This window comes from Babylonia areolata, chromosome 29 (genome assembly GCF_041734735.1).
Source record: "Babylonia areolata isolate BAREFJ2019XMU chromosome 29, ASM4173473v1, whole genome shotgun sequence".
In the NCBI taxonomy this organism is placed as follows: domain Eukaryota; kingdom Metazoa; phylum Mollusca; class Gastropoda; order Neogastropoda; family Buccinidae; genus Babylonia; species Babylonia areolata.
The window spans coordinates 8,116,728-8,132,598 of NC_134904.1; the positions used below are offsets into that span (position 1 = coordinate 8,116,728).

Consider the following 15,871-nt stretch of genomic DNA (forward strand, 5'->3'; position numbering starts at 1 on the left):
TCATATAGAATCAGGCATGTTGACATGTTCAGATTTCATTGTTCATATAGAATCAGACATGCTGACACGTTCAGATTTCACTGTTCAACACTGTTACCTCCCCACCTCTAAGTCACTTGCAAAACTCATTGTCTCATTGGTTCTGTTGCACACAAAATGTTCCCACAACTTCCCCGGAGAAAGGAAATCCATCATTATCAAGATACAATCACACTTCACAGAATCTCTAACTTGCGCAACCATTTTAACGAAACCATTCCAAATGGGAGCAAACTGATTTATCCATCAGCAGGAATCTTCATTTTCTCTGAGAATTCCACTGAACACAAGTCAGCTGTGGTGTCCACAAACAACAGGGGAGGTGACTGTGTGCAGGGGAGCTCAGCTGTTGGCCTACAGGACAGGGGAGGTCACTGTGTGCAGGGGGGGTCAGCAGTTGGCCAATAGGACAGGGGAGATCACTGTGTGCAGGGGAGGTCAGCTGTTGGCCAATAGGACAGGGGAGGTCACTGTGTGCAGGGGAGGTCAGCTGGCAGCCTGCAGGAGAGGGGAGGTCACTGTATGCAGGGGAGCTCAGCTGTTGGCCAACAGGACAGGGGAGGTCACTGTGTGCAGGGGAGGTCAGCTGTTGGCCAACAGGACAGGGGAGGTCACTGTGTGCAGGGGAGGTCAGCTGTTGGCCAACAGGACAGGGGAGGTCACTGTATGCAGGGGAGGTCAGCTGTTGGCCAACAGGACAGGGGAGGTCACTGTGTGCAGGGGAGGTCAGCTGGCAGCCTACAGGAGAGGGGAGATCACTGTGTGCAGGGGAGGTCAGCTGGCAGCCTACAGGACAGGGGAGATCACTGTGTGTGCAGGGGAGGTCAGCTGGCAGCCTGCAGGGCTTTGAGCAGCTTGCGGCAGTGCGGCAGGAGGGTGGCGCCGGAGTGGTGGGCGTTGTTGGCCAGACTGCTGCCTGGCCGGGACAGGGGTGTGTCGGAGCGAGGAGGCGTGGGGGTGGAGGAGGGGGGGCGGGGTGTCCCCTGGGTCAGCTGGGTCAGACGCTCCACCGCCTTCAGGGCCAGCAACTCCTGCAACACACACACTGCACCATATAGTTACATATATACATACATGTACATCTCTCTCTCTCTCTCTTTTTTCTTTCTTTTTTTACACACATTTATTTTGGAAATATGTAGGTTTTAAGGCCAGACTTGAAAGAACTGAGCAGAGATCTCACAAAGCAACAGCTGGGGATTGTTCCCAGTGTAAGGTCCAGAGACAGAAAGAGTGGTGGCTGACTGTGGAGTGCTGGAATCTGGGAACACAGAAACAGAGTGGGTCTGAAGCCGATCGAAAACAGCGAGATGGGGTACAGGTGAAGGCAGTCACAGACACAGGATATGGCAGATATGTTGATACACGATACATATATGACACACAGTGCTATCTTGTACTTTATCACTCTATTCTGTGTGAGACAGAGAGACAATGGAGAAACTGCAAGTGAACAGTGATGTGCTCAGATCTTTTCTTTCTGAGGACAAGTCAAGCTGCAGAGTGTTGTATGTGTTGAAGGGAGTGAAATGAACAGACAATACCAGTGTATGCATTGAAGGGAGTGAAATGAATGAACAGACAAACCAGTGTGTGCGTTGAAGGGAGTGAAATGAACAGACAAACCAGTGTATGTGCTGAAGGGAGTGAAATGAATGAACAGACAAACCAGTGTATGTGTTGAAAGGAGTGAAATGGATGAACAGACAAACCAGTGTATGTGTTGAAAGGAGTGAAATGGATGAACAGACAAACCAGTGTATGTGTTGAAAGGAGTGAAATGAATGAACAGACAAACCAGTGTATGTGTTGAAAGGAGTGAAATGAATGAACAGACAAACCAGTGTATGTGTTGAAAGGAGTGAAATGGATAAACAGACAAACCAGTGTATGTGTTGAAAGGAGTGAAATGAACAGACAAACCAGTGTATGTGTTGAAAGGAGTGAAATGAATGAAAAGGTGAATAAATAATAGATAAAGATATAAAAAAAAAAGAAGAGAACTACTGCTACTAATAGTAACATGTATCTATCATTATCCTGACAATGACTGTCATGACGATGACACTCACTTTGCGAAGGTCGTCCTGCTGACAGAGACTGCGCAGTGCCAACAGAGCACTGACCTGGACTGACGCCTGAGAGTCGTGACATGTCACCTCCAGTAGACTGCACACACACACACCACACACACACCACACCACACACACACACACCACACACACACACACACACACACACCACACCACACACACACACACACATACCACACCACACACACACACACACACCACACACACACCACACCACACCATACACACATACCACACCACACACACACACGCGCGCGCCACACCACAAACACACACAACACACCACACACACACACTCCACACCACACACACACAAATACCACACCACACACACACACACACCACACCACACCACACACACATCACACCATACACACATACCACACCACACACACACACCACAAACACACATACCACACCACAAACACCACAAACACACACCACACACACACACACACACACACCACACCACACCACACCACACACCACACCACACACACACACACACACCACACCACACACACATACCACACCACACCACACACACACACATACCACACCACACCACACCACACACACACCACACCACACACACACACCCACCACACATACCACATCACACACACACACACACATACCACACCATACACACACACACACCACACCACACACACACCACATCACACCACACCACACCACACCACACACACACCACACCACACACACACATACCACACCACACACACACACCACAAACACACACACACACATACCACACCATACATACATACCACACCAAACACACACACCACACACACACACACACACCACACACACACACAAACCACACACACAAACCACACACACACACACACACCACACATACACACAATGCATCAGACATGTTGGTCACAAACTGGTATCATGCATGTCGTGTCTACACTTGCAAAGACATACACCCCACACTGTAAAACAAAAGAGACACAGTACAGCAACACACAGACGTGTACATTAATACACAGCTCCACACACAGACATGTAATCAATTCACACCAACACACACAGATATGTAAATCAGTACACGCCAACACACACAGACATGTAATCAATTCACACCAACACACACAGATATGTAAATCAGTACACGCCAACACACACAAACGTGTAAATCACTACCAACACACACAGATGTGTAAATCAATATACACCAACACACATAGACGTATAAATCAATACACACCAACACACACAGACATGTAAATCAATACCAACACACACAGATGTGTAAATCAACACACACCAACACACATAGACGTATAAATCAATATACACCAACACACACAGACGTGTAAATCAATACCAACACACACAGATGTGTAAATCAACACACACCAACACACAGAGATGTGTAAATCAATACACACCAACACACACAGACGTGTAAATCAATACCAACACACACAGATGTGTAAATCAACACACACCAACACACAGAGATGTGTAAATCAACACACACCAATACACACAGATGTGTAAATCAATGCACACCAACACACACAGACGTGTAAATCAATACACACCAACACACACAGACGTGTAAATCAACACACACCAACACACACAGATGTGTAAATCAATACACACCAACACACACACATGTGTAACTCAATACACACCAACACACACAGATGTGTAAATCAATGCACACCAACACACACAGACGTGTAAATCAATACACACCAACACACACAGACGTGTAAATCAATACCAGCACACACAGACATGTAAATCAATATACACCAACACACATAGACGTATAAATCAATACACACCAACACACACAGACGTGTAAATCAATACCAACACACACAGATGTGTAAATCAACACACACCAACACACAGAGATGTGTAAATCAACACACACCAATACACACAGATGTGTAAATCAATGCACACCAACACACACAGACGTGTAAATCAATACACACCAACACACACAGATGTGTAAATCAACACACACCAACACACACAGATGTGTAAATCAATACACACCAAAACACACAGACGTGTAAATCAATACACACCAACACACACAGATGTGTAAATCAACACACACCAACACACACAGATGTGTAAATCAATACACACCAACACACACACATGTGTAAATCAATACACACCAACACACAAAGACATGTAAATCAATACCAACACACACAGATGTGCAAATCAACACACACCAACACACACAAACGTGTAAATCAATATCAACACACACAGATGTGTAAATCAATACACACCAACACACACAGACATGTAAATCAATACACACCAACACACAAAGACGTGTAAATCAATACCAACACACACATATGTGCAAATCAACACACACCAACACACACAGATATGCAAATCAATACACACCAACACACACAGATATGCAAATCAATACACACCAACACACACAGACGTGTAAATCAATACACACCAACACACACAAACGTGCAAATCAATACCAACACACAGAGACATGTAAGTCATACACGCCAACACACAGAGATATGTTAATCAATACACACCAACACACACAGACGTGTAAATCAATACCAGCACACACAGACATGTAAATCAATAACACACGAACACACAGGCATGTAAAATTGTAAATCAATACATACCAACACAAAGACATGTGAATTCAATACATACAGAACACACAGACATGTACTCACTGTGCAAGGACCTTGGCTTTCCTAAGCTCCCCACAAAGTACAGGTGAATGCATGCCCAGATTGCCACAGGCACCTGACAACACACACTCTGTTATTGCCACAGGTACCTGACAACACATTCTGTTACTGCCACAGGCACCCGACAACACATTTTGTTACTGCCACAGGCACCTGACAACACACCCTATCATTTCCACCACCTGACAACACACACCTTATTACCACTGGCACCTGCGTAAGTTATCACCAATCCTGCATAAGTCAGCACCAATCCTACATATGTCATAAGTCATCACCAATCCTACATAAACCAATCCTACATAAGCAATCAGTCCTACATAAACCATCTCCAACCCTACATAAACCATCTCCAACCCTACATAAACCATCACCAATTCTACATAAACCAAACCTACATATGCAATCAATCCTACATTACCATTCCTACGCAAGTCATACCAATTTTACATAAACAATCACTAATCCTACATAAACCATCACCAACCCTACATAAACCATCACCAGTCCTACATAAACCATCAATATAATCCATCACCAATCCTGCATTAACCATCACCAATCTTACATAAACCATCACCAATCCTACATAAACCATCTCCAATCCTACATAAACCATCACCAATCCTACATTAACCATCTCCAATCCTACATAAACCATCTCCAATCCTATATAAGCCATCACCAATCCTACATAAACCATCTCCAATCCTACATAAACCATCTCCAATCCTATATAAGCCATCACCAATCCTACATAAACCATCTCCAATCCTACATAAGCCATCATACAAGTCATCAACAATCCTAAATAAGTCATCACCAATCCACACAGGCCATTGAAAACAATCAGACAGAGAGACAGACACAGAGAAGAGGGAAGGACAGGGAGGGGGTGAGGAAAGGACAGACAGAGAGAGAAACTGAGGGAAGGATGGACAGATGGAGAGAGGGACAGACAGAGGGAGGGACAGACAGACAGACAGATGGAGAGAGGGACAGACACACAGAGACAGACTGAGGGAAGGATGGACAGATGGAGAGAGGGACAGACAGAGGGAGGGACAGACAGACAGACAGATGGAGAGAGGGACAGACAGACAGGGGGAGGGACAGACACACAGAGAGACAGACGGAAGGAGTGACAGAGAGAGACAGAGGGAGGGAGGTAGGGATGGACAGAGGGACACATAGACAGAATGAGGGACAGAGAGAGACAGAGGGAGGGAGGGACAGAGGGAAGGAGTAACAGAGACAGACAGCCAGAGAGCGGGAGGGGGGGGGGTGCAGACAGATAGATAGACAGACAGAGGGAAGGACAGAGAGACGGAGGAACAGAGAGACAAGGTATGGTGAGAGAGAGGGAGGGAGAGACATATAGACAGAGGGATGGAGGCAGAGACAGACAGACAAAGGGAGGGACAGAGAGACAGACAGACAGAGGGACAGAGAGACAGACAGGGGGACAGAGAGACAGACAGAGGGAAGGAGGGACAGACAGACAGAGGGATGGAGGCCCAGAGACAGACAAAGGGTGGGACAGACAGAAAGAGACATAGGGAGGGAGGGACAGAGGGAAGGAGGGACAGATAGAGGAAGGGGGGGAGGGAGGGACAAAGGGATGGACACAGAGAAACAGACACAAGGTAGGGAGAGAGGGATCAAGGGACAGAGAGAGAGGGAGGGACAGAGGGAGGGAGAGACAGAGGGAGAGAGAGACAGAGGGACAGAGGGAGGGAGAGACAGAGAGACAGAGACAGGGAGAGGGAGAGACAGAGAGAGGGAGGGAGAGACAGAGGGACAGAGGGAGGGAGGGAGAGACAGAGGGAGGGAGAGACAGAGGGAGAGAGAGACAGAGGGAGAGAGAGACAGAGGGACAGAGGGAGAGAGAGACAGAGGGAGGGAGAGACAGAGGGAGGGAGAGACAGAGGGACAGAGGGAGGGAGAGAGACAGAGGGAGGGAGAGACAGAGGGAGAGAGAGACAGAGGGAGAAAGGGAGAGAGAGACATAGGGACAGAGGGAGGGAGAGACAGAGGGAGAGAGAGACAGAGGGAGGGAGAGACAGAGCGACAGAGGGAGGGAGAGAGACAGAGGGAGGGAGAGACAGAGGGAGGGAGAGACAGAGGGACAGAGAGACAGAGGGAGGGAGGGAGAGACAGAGGGAGGGAGAGACAGAGGGAGAGAGAGACAGAGGGAGAGAGAGACAGAGGGACAGAGGGAGGGAGAGACAGAGGGAGGGAGAGACAGAGGGAGAGACAGAGGGACAGAGGGAGGGAGGGAGAGACAGAGGGACAGAGAGAGGGAGGGAGACAGAGGGAGGGAGAGAGACAGAGGGAGGGAGAGACAGCGGGACAGAGATGGAGGGAGACAGAGGGAGGGAGAGAGACAGAGGGAGAGACAGAGGGAGGGAGAGACAGAGGGACAGAGGGAGGGAGAGACAGAGGGACAGAGGGAGGGAGAGACAGAGGGAGGGAGAGACAGAGGGACAGAGGGAGGGAGAGAGACAGAGGGAGGGAGAGACAGAGGGACAGAGGGAGGGAGAGAGACAGAGGGAGGGAGAGACAGAGGGAGAGAGAGACAGAGGGAGAGAGAGACAGAGGGACAGAGGGAGGGAGAGAGACAGAGGGAGGGAGAGACAGAGGGAGAGAGAGACAGAGGGAGGGAGAGACAGAGGGACAGAGGGAGGGAGAGACAGAGGGAGGGAGAGACAGAGGGAGGGAGAGAGACAGAGGAACAGAGAGACAGAGGGAGAGAGAGACAGAGGGAGAGAGAGACAGACAGACAGGGGGACAGAGAGACAGACAGAGGGAAGGAGGGACAGACAGACAGAGGGATGGAGGCCCAGAGACAGACAAAGGGTGGGACAGACAGAAAGAGACATAGGGAGGGAGGGACAGAGGGAAGGAGGGACAGATAGAGGAAGGGGGGGTGGGAGGGACAAAGGGATGGACACAGAGAAACAGACACAAGGTAGGGAGAGAGGGATCAAGGGACAGAGAGAGAGGGAGGGACAGAGGGAGGGAGAGACAGAGGGAGGGAGAGACAGAGGGACAGAGGGAGGGAGAGACAGAGGGACAGAGGGAGGGAGAGACAGAGAGAGGGAGAGACAGAGAGAGGGAGGGAGAGAGGGAGAGACAGAGAGAGGGAGAGACAGAGAGAGGGAGGGAGAGACAGAGGGACAGAGTGAGGGAGGGAGAGACAGAGGGAGGGAGAGACAGAGGGAGAGAGAGACAGAGGGAGAGAGAGACAGAGGGAGAAAGGGAGAGAGAGACATAGGGACAGAGGGAGGGAGAGACAGAGGGAGAGAGAGACAGAGGGAGGGAGAGACAGAGGGACAGAGGGAGGGAGAGAGACAGAGGGAGGGAGAGACAGAGGGAGGGAGAGACAGAGGGACAGAGAGAGGGAGGGAGACAGAGGGAGGGAGGGAGAGACAGAGGGAGGGAGAGACAGAGGGAGAGAGAGAGAGAGAGACAGAGGGAGAGAGAGACAGAGGGACAGAGGGAGGGAGGGAGAGACAGAGGGAGGGAGAGACAGAGGGACAGAGAGAGGGAGGGAGACAGAGGGAGGGAGAGAGACAGAGGGAGGGAGAGACAGAGGGACAGAGATGGAGGGAGACAGAGGGAGGGAGAGAGAGAGGGAGGGAGAGACAGAGGGACAGAGGGAGGGAGAGACAGAGGGACAGAGGGAGGGAGAGAGAGACAGAGAGAGGGAGAGACAGAGGGACAGAGGGAGGGAGAGACAGAGGGAGGGAGAGACAGAGGGACAGAGGGAGGGAGAGACAGAGGGAGGGAGAGACAGAGGGACAGAGGGAGGGAGAGAGACAGAGGGAGGGAGAGACAGAGGGACAGAGGGAGGGAGAGAGACAGAGGGAGGGAGAGACAGAGGGAGAGAGAGACAGAGGGAGGGAGAGAGACAGAGGGAGGGAGAGACAGAGGGAGGGAGAGACAGAGGGAGGGAGAGACAGAGGGACAGAGGGAGGGAGAGAGACAGAGAGAGGGAGGGAGAGAGACAGAGGGAGGGAGAGACAGAGGGAGGGAGAGACAGAGAGAGGGAGGGAGAGACAGAGGGACAGAGGGAGGGAGAGACAGAGGGAGGGAGAGACAGAGAGACAGAGGGAGGGAGGGAGAGACAGAGGGAGGGAGAGACAGAGAGATTGAGGGATGAAGGAAGAGAGATGGAGGGAGAGACAGAGAGAGGAAGGGAGAGACAGAGAGACAGAAAGAGGAAGGGAAACAGAGAGACAGAGAGAGGAAGGGAGAGACAGAGAGAGGAAGGGAGAGACAGAAAAAATCAGGGAGGGAGGGGCAGAGAGACAGACAGAGAGACAGACAGAAAGAAAGGCAGACAGACAGACAGACAGAGGGAGGGAGGTCAGGACGTACTGGCAGCGTTGGCGCGGGTCTTGGTGTGTGTATCTCTCAGCAGCTGCACAAGGGCAGGGATGGCTGCCTTCAGCCGTGGGTACAGCTGTCCACTGTGGTAACTGGCATTGCCAATGGCGTACACTGCCCCCTGACACATAGTGTACACATTGTGGTGACTGGCACTGCCCCCTGACACATAGTGTACACACTGTGGTGACTGGCATTGCTCCCTGACACATAGTGTACACACTGTGGTGACTGGCATTGCTCCCTGACACATAGTGTACACACTGTGGTGACTGGCATTGCTCCCTGACACATAATGTACACACTGTGGTGACTGGCATTGCTCCCTGACACATAATGTACACATTGTAGCGACTGGCATTGCTCCCTGACACATAATGTACACATTGTGGTGACTGGCATTGCTCCCTGACACATAATGTACACACTGTGGTAACTGGCACTGCTCCCTGACACATAGTGTACACACTGTGGTGACTGGCATTGCCCCCTGACACATAGTGTACACACTGTGGTGACTGGCATTGCTCCCTGACACATAATGTACACATTGTGGTGACTGGCATTGCTCCCTGACACATAGTGTACACACTGTGGTGACTGGTATTGCTCCCTGACACATAGTGTACACACTGTGGTGACTGGCACTGCTCCCTGACACATAGTGTACACACTGTGGTGACTGGCACTGCCCCCTGACACATAGTGTACACACTGTGGTGACTGGCATTGCCAATGGCATACACTTCCCCCTGACACATTACTTTTATTGTATTGTGACACCGAGTGTATGTACATAAATCAATGTATTAGTCTTTCGATGGATGTCCGTGCTGGGTTATGGCAAGTAAGTGTTTCAAACATGTCATTTTTTGTTGCTGTTGTTCTTTTCTTTTTTTTTTTTTTTTACAGTTTTTACATTGTACATTGCAACTGATCATGTTTACATGAAAAGGCACTGTACAATTAAATTATCTTCTTTATCTTTACACTTGCACTCCTGTATGTTTGAAAAGAGGTATGCTTGCATTCCTGCGTTCATGATAAGTACACATGCACTCCGGCATGCATGATAACCGGTACATGCGCACCTTATCATGCATGACGAGAGGTGCAGCTGCACTGCAGTAAGCAGGGTGAGGGGTGAGAGGTCACTGACCTTTCTGACGTTGCCATCCCCGTCCTTCAGACAGGCCACCAGGCCCTGCAAGATTTTCTCTCTGCACACATCACACATCATGCATCACACACCATACATCACACACCATACATCACACCACACATCATACATCACACACCATACATCATACCACACATCATACATCACACCATACATCATACATCGCACCACACATTACACACCATACATCACACCACACATCACACACCATACATCACATCACACATCATACATCACACACCGCACATCATACATCACACCACACATCATACATCACACCACACATCATACATCACACCACACATCATACATCACACACCATACATCACACCACACATCGTACACCACGCATCATACATCACACATCATACATCACACACCACACACGCACCATACATCGTACACCACACATCATACATCACACACCATACACACACATCATACATCACACACCACACACACACCATACATTGTACACCACACATCATACACACACACCATACACACACACCATACATCACACACCATAAAAGAAGGGAAGTAAGAAGACAGGGAGGCAGAGACAAGAGACTGGTCACCTCTGGGCCAGCACTGGATACAGCTGGCTGTCGTACTTCATCAGGTTTCCCAGCAGCCCACAGGTTCGCGACTTCACCATGGTGGAGGAGTGACTCATCAGCCACGTCAGGGGAGAGAAATCCCCTGAAGCACACACACACACCTCTTACTTTCTGTTCATGGTCAGGGGAGAGAAACATCCCCACAGGATACTGATAACAGAAGAGAGGGGTGAAGGGGGATGATGATGATGACAGAAGAGAGGGGTGGGGAGGGAGAAGGGGGATGATGATGACAGAAGAGAGGGGTGAAGGGGGATGATGATGACAGAAGAGAGGGGTGGGGAGGGAGAAGGGGGATGATGATGACAGAAGAGAGGGGTGGGGAGGGAGAAGGGGGTTGATGATGACAGAAGGGAGGGGTGGGGAGGGAGAAGGGGGTTGATGATGACAGAAGAGAGGGGTGGGGAGGGAGAAGGGGGATGATGATGACAGAAGAGAGGGGTGAAGGGGGTTGATGATGACAGAAGGGAGGGGTGGGGAGGGAGAAGGGGGATGATGATGACAGAAGAGAGGGGTGAAGGGGGATGATGATGACAGAAAAGAGGGGTGGGGAGGGAGAAGGGGGATGGTGATGACAGAAGAGAGGGGTGAAGGGGGATGATGATGACAGAAGAGAGGGGTGATGGGAGAGTAAGGGGATGATGATGACAGAAGAGAGGGGTGATGGGAGATTAGGGGGATGATGATGACAGAAGAGAGGGGAGAAGGGGGATGATGATGACAGAAGAGGAGGGTGGGGAGGGAGAAGGGGGGTGATGATGACAGAAGAGAGGGGTGAAGGGGGAGGGAGGAGGATGATGATGACAGAAGAGAGGGATGGGGGATGATGATGACAGAAGAGAGGGTGATGGGGGATGATGATGACAGAAGAGGAGGGTGGGGAGGGAGAAGGGGGATGGTGATGACAGAAGAGAGGGGTGGGGAGGGAGAAGGGGGATGGTGATGACAGAAGAGAGGGGTGAAGGGGAATGATGATGACAGAAAAGAGGGGTGGGGAGGGAGAAGGGGGATGGTGATGACAGAAGAGAGGGGTGAAGGGGAATGATGATGACAGAAGAGAGGGGTGGGGAGGGAGGAGGGGGATGGTGATGACAGAAGAGAGGGGTGGGGAGGGAGGAGGGGGATGATGATGACAGAAGAGAGGGGTGGGGAGGGAGAAGGGGGATGGTGATGACAGAAGAGAGGGGTGGGGAGGGAGAAGGGGGATGATGATGATGACAGAAGAGAGGGGTGGGGAGGGAGAAGGGGGATGATGATGATGACAGAAGAGAGGGGTGGGGAGGGAGAAGGGGGATGATGATGACAGAAGAGAGGGGTGAAGGGGGGGAGAAGGGGGATGATGATGACAGAAGAGAGGGGTGAAGGGGGATGGTGATGACAGAAGAGAGGGGTGAGGAGGGAGAAGGGGGATGATGATGACAGAAGAGAGGGGTGGGGAGGGAGAAGGGGGATGATGATGACAGAAGAGAGGGGTGAAGGGGAAGGAGGGGAAGGTACCTTTGGCTCCCCGCAGAATGCTGATGACGAGGGCCAGGTGTTGAGGGGAGGTGCGCACCAGGTGAGAAGTGATGGATACCATGTCACACACCACTGACAGGGGGCTGTCCTCCGCCAGGCACCCCCACAGAAAGCTGTTCACCTGTACATCACACCACGTCACACACCACATCACACACACACATCACACACACACCACGTCACACACCACATCACACACACACCATGTCACACACAACACACACACACCACGTCACACACCACATCACACACACACCACGTCACACACACACCACGTCACACACAACATCACATACACACCACGTCACACACCACATCACACACACACCACGTCACACACAACATCACACACACACCACGTCACACACAACATCACACACCATGTCACACGCACATAACCATGTGACTCACCACGTCACACACCATGTGACACTCACACCATGTGATACATGGATGTGACACACTTACACACACACACCATGTCACACACTTATCATGTGACACACACACATCATGCGGCATGCCACATCACACACCATGTGACACCCACACATGTGATACACACACACCACGTGACACACCAAGTGACACAGCACGTCACACAACACATCACACACCATGATACACACACAAACACACACACACACACACAGAACGGTACCTTGAGGTCAGCGATGGCGGAGGCGAACTGCTGGACAAAGATGGCGTTGCCCAGCACCAGACGGGTCATCAGACCCACAGGCGTCTCCAGCCTCTCCCCATGCAGGTACAGCGCACTGGCCCCCAGTAACCGTGGCAACAGCTTGGAGGAGAACAGGCACCTGGCACACACGAACAGCTCATCAACAGCACGTGCCTGTGTGTGTGTGTGTGTGTGTGTGTGTGTGTGTGTGTGCATGTGATAGTGACAGACAGACGAAGAACATTTATTTAAGTTATCAAATAACAAAATGTGGCATTCATTATTTGAAATGGAGAATTCCGCTCACGATCAATCAGTGAAAAAAGATTATGTGCGGGTACCAGGAATAGTACGGTATGTAAAGTTCAGATAAATCAACTATAGGACTCTCTCCATCAGCTGTTCATCTCAAGTAATCCACTTATGTTTTATATTAAGACAGTAAAAAAACAACAACAACAAAAAAGCATTCCCCCTGAAAAAAAAAGTAAGTTTCAGTTATAGGATATAGTAGAATGAACAGATTTGTTACATGATATGGTGTTATTGTTTTCCTCAAATCAGCACAGAGGGAGAGAGAGAGAGAGAGACAGAGAGAGAGAGACAGAGAGAGGGGGGGGGCACAGGAGCTCAGGTTATAACCATCGTATGAACTTGTATGAAGCGTAGTGTGTGTGGGTCCGAATGAACAGTGATACTGGGACACTGCTGCTCAGTGTAAACGATACCAACAGACCAGACTCCTTTCCCATGTCTTGCAGCCAGAAACAGGTTCCCCTGACTCATGACAGCCTGTCAGTGAAGCCAGAGCAGGAGTGGTCAGGCAAAAAAAATGTCCAACCGTGAACCAGCATTTTAAGTGGGATCACAGGGATTTTTCGCCAGCGCTTTGCAGGCCTTTAACAGGCTTGTCTGCCAGTATCCTACCTCTGGTTGATACTGGGGTATGTTATCATCAGGGTACATCATTGCCAGTACCCTATCTCTGGTTGATGCTGGGTATGTTATCATCAGGGTACATCACTGTCAGTATCCTACCTCTGGTTGACACTGGGGTATGTTATCATCAGGGTACATCATTGCCAGTACCCTATCTCTGGTTGATGCTGGGTATGTTATCATCAGGGTACATAACTGTTTGCCAGTACCCTATCTCTGGTGAATGCTGGGGTATGTTATCATCAGGGTACATCATTGCCAGTACCCTATCTCTGGTTAATGCTGGGGTATGTTATCATCAGGGTACATCATTGCCAGTACCCTATCTCTGGTTAATGCTGGGGTATGTTATCATCAGGGTACATCATTGCCAGTACCCTATCTCTGGTTGATGCTGTGTATGTTATCATCAGGGTACATCATTGCCAGTACCCTATCTCTGGTTAATGCTGGGGTATGTTATCATCAGGCTACATCATTGCCAGTACCCTATCTCTGGTTAATGCTGGGGTATGTTATCATCAGGGTACATCATTGCCAGTACCCTATCTCTGGTTGATGCTGGGGTATGTTATCATCAGGGTACATCATTGCCAGTACCATATCTCTGGTTGAAGCTGTGTATGTTATCATCAGGCTACGTCATTGCCAGTACCCTATCTCTGGTTGATGCTTGGTATGTTATCATCAGGGTACATAACTGTCTGCCAGTATCCTATCTCTGGTTAATGCTGGGGTATGTTATCATCAGGGTATATCGCTGCCAGTACCCTATCTCTGGTTGAGGCTGGGTATGTTATCATCATGGTACATCATTGCCAGTACCCTATCTCTGGTTAATGCTGGGTGTGTTATCAAAAGAGTACAGCCTTGTCAAGCTGTCAAAATCTAAATGGGCCCCGCCATAACAGTATCATCATATCGCCATTATCATTCATCGTCATCAAAATTACAGAAGACAAAATGTTCAAAAACAACAACAAAAACAACCCAGCGAAACAAATTCACTAAACAAGAGAAAAAACAAAACAAAGGAAAGTAAGTACAGAGAAAAAAGAAAGGAAAAAATACATCTGAATCTCAGCCAACAGGTCGTCGTTGATGTCGACAGCAAAGGGAAAGCACCCCAGCTGTGTGATGGCCAGCAGGACATCTTCACGCAGTTGTTCCCCTTCCTCCTTGTATCTGCAACCAGCCACAAAGCCAAGGGTAAAAAAAAAAAGAATAATAAATAAAACTAAATAAAAGCAAGCAAACAGCTGGCAGTGTAGGAGAGACTGGCAAATGACTCAAAGTCCATCAACAAGTGAAAAGCTTGTTATCTTTATCATTTGTCGCTGACAGCCCACTGACGGCCGAAACTGAAAGGAAGATCCAGGCCTTTGAGAACAAATGCCTGAGGAAGCTCCTTCAAATTCCCTGGATCGAGCACAGGACCAATGAACATGTACGGAGCAGAACTGAGAACCTTGCTGGACCTCAGGAACCTCTCCTTTCAACTGTGAAGAGACGCAAGCTGATATGGTTTGGACACAACACTCGACACACCAGCTTGTCCAAAACAATCATGCAAGGCACCACTGAGGGCGGGAGAAGAAGAGGAAGACAGCGGAAGAACTGGGATGAGAACATCAAACAATGGACCGGACTCCACACAC

The 15,871-nt window shown here is 49.6% G+C and overlaps 1 protein-coding gene across 2 annotated transcripts in view; it reads right to left on the bottom strand.

The window, feature by feature from the left end:
* Window positions 1–674: 674 nt before the first annotated feature.
* The window catches only part of LOC143274820 (serine/threonine-protein kinase 36-like), a 78,049-nt gene continuing 62,852 nt past the window's right edge, over window positions 675–15,871 (bottom strand). For both annotated transcript variants that reach the window (XM_076578751.1, XM_076578750.1), the window contains 9 exons: window positions 15,285–15,398; window positions 13,254–13,413; window positions 12,572–12,713; window positions 11,033–11,156; window positions 10,434–10,494; window positions 9,266–9,395; window positions 4,865–4,937; window positions 2,112–2,208; window positions 675–1,070 (listed from right to left, as the gene is read on the bottom strand). In XM_076578751.1, coding sequence (XP_076434866.1) covers window positions 864–1,070; window positions 2,112–2,208; window positions 4,865–4,937; window positions 9,266–9,395; window positions 10,434–10,494; window positions 11,033–11,156; window positions 12,572–12,713; window positions 13,254–13,413; window positions 15,285–15,398 — 1,108 coding nt within the window. In that variant the 3' untranslated portion in view covers window positions 675–863. The remainder of the gene's footprint in view (window positions 1,071–2,111; window positions 2,209–4,864; window positions 4,938–9,265; window positions 9,396–10,433; window positions 10,495–11,032; window positions 11,157–12,571; window positions 12,714–13,253; window positions 13,414–15,284; window positions 15,399–15,871) is intronic.